Source organism: Chanodichthys erythropterus, chromosome 11 (genome assembly GCF_024489055.1).
Source record: "Chanodichthys erythropterus isolate Z2021 chromosome 11, ASM2448905v1, whole genome shotgun sequence".
Taxonomy (NCBI): domain Eukaryota; kingdom Metazoa; phylum Chordata; class Actinopteri; order Cypriniformes; family Xenocyprididae; genus Chanodichthys; species Chanodichthys erythropterus.
In genome coordinates, this window is record NC_090231.1 from 12442452 (window position 1) to 12448451 (window position 6000).

Here is a 6000-nt window from a genome sequence, read left to right on the forward strand (position 1 = left end):
GAAATTTCAGAAGTGCTAATAGCTTTTGCCTATTTTAATAAAACTGGTCTTGATACATTCCTTGAGTCATATTGAGAACAACAATACCATTTTTACATATTTGGTCAAACTTGCTGTCCGCTATTTTTAATTTCTTTGAAAACATATTTTTTCGAACTCCTCCTAGACCAATATCACCAAAATTGGTTCAGATCATCTTCAAACCATTCCAGCAAAAAGTTATTAAAAGCTTTTTGATTGACCAAACGATTCTCGAATAACGCATCAACAAATTTGATGGCGTGGCGCCGAGCTGATTCTGAAGCTGTATCTCTGCAATGCTTTGGCATATTGACACCAAACTTTGTGTGTCATTGTCTACTCGCACTGGCCACACAACATCAGTTTGGTAAAAGCTTCACCTATTGGTCAAAAGTGATAAGCAATTTAATCATACTAGAAGTTATTGTATTTGTGTGTTTTTTTAAGCCTAAAAAAGTCTTTAATTACTCATTGTTGCAGTTGCTCTGAAGCTCCCAGCCATGCTTGCATAACTCATCATGCCTTTTTGTGCTTGGCCCCTTAATTGCTGCTTGCAGCTAAGCTTTAAAATGTAGAGGTTATCAGAACACAATCGGACAAGCAAAAAGTAATAGTGGGAAATCTCAATGTTTTTCTTTCCTTGCTGAAAAGACTAGCATGATTGGTAAGCACCAAATGATGTGTCTTGGATGCTGCATGTACATGTATTGATGCTCATCTGATCTCTCCCTTCTTCTCTCTTTCTGATTGAGTCTCTGTGTTCTGGTTGGAACGACTTGTTCTGGAGGGACTAAATATAGCTGTGCTCAGTGAGGAGCAGAGGTGGCGGGGGCAACCTTTTACAATTAGAGCCAAGACTAGAAAATTGAGAGCAACAACGAAAAGAAACATTGGTCAATTTTTGAGTCATCAATAATAATTTTGTTTTTTCCTTCTTGTAAAAACCTCTTGGGTTGCAACAGTTAAGATGGCACATACTGTAAACATACACAGGCTCCTACCCTTTACACTACATTAGATTCCAGATGACATTAGTTTTATAGACTGGGTGTGGTAAACGTATGATGGTAAATGTTGTGTAATGTCTCCAATAGTGATAGACCATTATATCAGCCAAGGCGATTAATATATTTGGCAGTCATGAGATTGTCTCCATGTGGCCAATTAACAGATTCTAAAATCTACTGGCATTATAAATACATATATACTCAGTACTGTAGGTTGAATGCAAAATGAGTGCAAAAGTATCTGGTTGGTTCAGGTCTGTTTTTGTAGATAGATACTGGTAGTGCATAAAGGGTAAATGTTTGATCATTTTGTGTGTTCCCTTGAAAACAAAAATAAAAGCCTATTAAAGCTGTACATTTTAGACTTTTCAAATGTTTGGTGTTCTTTCTAAATTAGTTGCAGTCTTTGCTGTTTGTTTATCAAAATTACTTTTCACAAATAGAACAATAATGGGTGGAAATGAAATGATGTTGGTCAGAGGGAGAGGTTGAGACGTGCTCATCTGTGTTTTTATGAATAAAGACAATCAATTTGTTATTCTTCAATGATTGTTTTGTTTATGCCGGAGTTCACATTTGCAGAACCACCAGTGACGCACACTGGATTGATTAAGTGTCTCGAACACGCATATTTTGTCTCATGCATGCAGGCATAAATCCAATGTGTGCAATATGGTCTTATTGTAAATCATCATGACATTAAGGACAGTTAACCCTGTGCAACTCAATGTACAATGCATGTACAAATAGTTAATTTGATAAGAAACAAGTGCAGCAGAACAGATCTATTGATTTTTTTGCAATGGCACAAATCACTGTCACTGAGCAGCGTGTGAAGGAATAAGACCTCTCAGCCAGAATTTGGGTCGCCTTGTTCTTAGACTGCAAATTTATTCATGTCAGACCTTAAAATTCAACAGCCTCAATGCATTTTATATTTATACTCGAATAAATTTGCTTGGGTAAGGTTGTACTTCATCCAGGATTATTCTTAAAATACCCTGTTTAATACTAAAAATAAAACAATAAAAACTTTTCATTGCTTGAAATAAAATAAACATAAAAAATAATAATACTTTTTAAATTATAATAATAATTTAGTAATTTTTCAATTTTATTTTTTACAAATTTCAAAGTGTGTTTTCACAACTTTCAAAAAGAGGAAAAGAATAGAGAGCGATTGATAACGGCAGTCGGAAAAGAGAAAGATGACATTTTTACTGTCACTCATAATACTAAGTATAGTTTTATAAATGTACATACGTTTTTAAAAAAAAATGAAAATATAAAAAACTTTGCAGGATTTGCAATATTATATTGATGACCGTTAAAATGCGTCATCAGTCTGTGAAAAGGGTCTATTTTATTTGGCTAGTTGCCAAGGCAAACTTTTTCCATTTTTGTTTAGTTTAAAGTGACCCTATTATGCTTTTTCGAATATTACCTTTCATGCAGTGTGTATAGAGTAAATAATATAGAGTAAAGTGCACAACAAATAAAGTTATTGTCTCCTAAAAGAAAGAATCAGTTCTGAACTGCCGAAACGAGTAGTCAGCAATTCCCGTCTCGCTTCCTGTTACAGACCTACTTAACAATGTAACAAATTTGCATAATGCCATCCTATGGTCTTCATTGGCTGCCCACGAACAATGTCTGCTTTGACCCTCAAACACTGTAGTTGTAGCTGAGGCCTGGAAGAGTTTGGTTTGTGTTGTTGAAATGTTGAGAAGACGCTGTTTTCAGCGCTGCGAATCCACCTTGATGCACTTCAAAAAGATAAGGACTCACGCTGGAGTTGATAGAGAAAAACTGATGCCATTATTTGTATTGCTGTGTATCAAGTGCTGAGGAAGGGAGGGGTTTAGAGAGACTGAATCTTCAAGCACACCGTTTTCAGACTCTTTGAGAAATGAGGTGATGTGCAGTATATATTATGAGAAAATTAAAGTGTTTTTTGATATTGGATACATGTAAATCTATTGTAGGTGACCTCCAAAACAACATTAGGAACCTTTAAAATAGCATAATAGGGGCACTTTAAGTTTTAAGTACTAAAATAACAAAAAAATAAAAACTAAACGTAAAACTGTTTGAAAAAAAATGTTTAAAAAAAACTGATGAAAATGATAAAAACACATCAAATTAAAACTTTAAAATGAAAATGAAAACAGAAAATCTAAAAATAAAATCTCATTCAAAATATTAACAAAAACTATAGTAGTATATCGATGATACTAAAATAAGACTTCCCATGATTGCATTAAAACATGCAAATGTTACATCTCATTTTTTACGTCTTTTTCAGAATGTTGATGCCTCAGCAACGTGGAATTCTGGGAAACGGAATGCCGGCGCTCTCCCGTGCACCTGAATGAACCTGCCAGTGCAGAAAGAGAAGAGAGTAAGGTGTGTGCACAAGCCCAGCCAACTTCGCAAGCACTTTCGAAAGACTATTCCACAATGATTGGTTGCTGCAATCACTGGGAACGAGTGCCAAGCGAAACAAGCAACAATCTGTGCTGTCCAGACTCTCAACAGACACGCACAATAACCAATCAGAGAGGAAAAAGAAGACAATGGAGCCAATGACAATGACCTTTGACCTTCAACAGAAGCTTGAAAAGTCTGTGTACAGTATTCTCAAAAACGATTCAGCGAACATATTATATATACACAAAAAGTGCCTTGTTTTCAATTGTAGCTTTCTAAATATAGACTTTCAGTTGTTCAGGCATTGACTGATGTGCTTGAAGAGAAAGATTGCTATTCTTTTACATTGTAAAAGCTGAACTGATACAGAAGGTAAAATCGACAGGAAAAGATGGTCTTTGGGAGCCTTACCGCAAGACATCAAAAACATTGATGGTACTGCTTTTGGTGATAATGATGAAGTAATTACGAATGTCATCATGGTGTTCACCGATGTGTTGATTGACTAGTTCATCACCCTCCCTGTTCCTTGCTTGTTTCTCCACCCTCTTTGCCCCATGCATTAGTACTTAAGTGCCTGTCTCTTTTCTGCCTCTCTTTTTTCTGCTCTCTTCACAGTAGCGTCCTGAAAGGAACCAGTAACAGACATTTGGCTCAGTGACACCAAGTGTCTATTTTTACTCTAAGGGTGGGGTGCTTCTGTGATGGTGTCCTGCGGTAGCTTACCTCGACTGGCACGCAAGGATGCTAGCTGACCCAATCCACACTGGACTATACCAATGATAGTCCAGAACGGGGGTGTTTAAAGGATTTACTTTGGGAATCGTTCTCACAAACTGTATCTCAGTGACACCCTTTGCTGGCCAACAGTGGTAAAATAAAAACAGGAGTGTTAAAAACATAAATCTCTCCTATGTTTTCTATCCCCTTTTTATTTATTTTTTTATTTTTTTTATATTTTATTAAGATGAACGTTTTTTAAATATTTTTTATAGGGATAGTTGACCCAAAAATGAGTGTGTGACTTTCTTTCTTCTGTGGAACATAAAATAAGATATTTTGAGAAATATCTCATTGTTTTTGTCATTATAATAGAATTGTAACCAAAACTACTTGTTCCACAGAAAAAAGAAAGTCATACAGGATTGTAACGACATAAGGGTGAGTAAATGGTCACAGAATTTTCATTTTTGGGTCAACTATCCACATTCTGCCTTGTCATCGGCCTCTGAAAGACCTTGTGTATTGAATATTTATGCTCTTTAGTGTGTGACGGTTGTGTTTGCAACTAGTGTACATATATTATGTTTGTTCCTTACTCTTTACTGTTTGCTTGAATGCAAAAATAACAATTATTGTTTACGGGATCCAGACTGAGCTGGTCTAACACACAGAACAGCCCATAATGCAAATACACACTGAACAGAACCAGTTGCTCCTGTAATCATAAGGGGAATCCCATACAATATTCCTTCAAATCCTATAAAATGATATCCAAACTCAGCTTTGAGTAAATTTCTGCGATCAGAATGCAAATGAATCAAGGTCAATCCAAAGAGTAATACTGAAACAATACCACTGAAGTCTTTGAGGTTGGTGCTGCAAGGAAAAATATGGGTGGTTCATCCAAAAACTAAGAACATTGGGGTCCAAACAACATTGAACCCCATTGACTTTCATTGCAAGGACAAAACAACATTAAGACAAATTTCTCAAAATATCCTCTTTTGTGTTTCACAGAAAAAAAGTCACAAAGGTTTGGAATGACACGAGTAAAGGATAACTGTTTAATTTATCTTATTGACAGAAAAAGGCACCGTATGGAGGGTTTTGATGTTAAAATGAAATGGGGGCTGTTCACACAGAACGTGTTTTTCCATTCCACTCGTGCTATGCTTTTCCATTATTTTTCAATGTAAACATGCGCTAGACGGACATCTTTAGCTGTTGCGCTCGCATCTTTTACAACATCTCACGCATGACACGGCTTTCTAAAAATGTGACGCTCAAGTTAAAATATCTCTAGACCTTGTACTTTTTTCATTCTACTGCCCTGCGTCACACATTTTTAAGAATGAAATCACGTTCTGAACCGGCCCTAAGATGATAGAGGATGTTTCTACAGGCTTTGCTGCTATTTTTGCTGCCTACTTTGGAAGAAACCTTGAGAACTATTGAAATGCACATATATACATATATATATATATATATATATATATATATATATATATATATATATATATATATATACAGTCTTAGGCCTTTTAGCAATGTTTTATTGTAAGATACAAACAGAAAAGACAGAAAATATGTACACATAATGTAAAAAAAAAAAAAATGGCTTAAGCAAAAATTAGTATTTAGTGTGACCTCCTGGACTTCCATTTTCTCAAAGAAGAAAATCTGAGAAACATATTCTGAAAGTTTTTTTGGCCTTTCAGTACTTTTCCATTCCATTTAGGTTTAAGAGAGCCAGTTCCTGCTATTGCTCAAGTAAGGTCACTAAATACATGCCACTAGCCTATAAAAGTCATTTTTCCTG

General features: G+C 35.5%; 1 protein-coding gene across 2 annotated transcripts in view; it reads left to right on the forward strand.

Annotated features, from left to right (window-relative positions):
- Positions 1-5637, forward strand: part of si:ch73-335l21.1 (insulin receptor substrate 1-B) — a 61356-nt gene extending 55719 nt beyond the window's left edge. For both annotated transcript variants that reach the window (XM_067401727.1, XM_067401728.1), the window contains exon 3: positions 3334-5637. In XM_067401727.1, coding sequence (XP_067257828.1) covers positions 3334-3341 — 8 coding nt within the window. In that variant the 3' untranslated portion in view covers positions 3342-5637. The remainder of the gene's footprint in view (positions 1-3333) is intronic.
- The last annotated feature ends 363 nt before the right edge of the window (positions 5638-6000 follow it).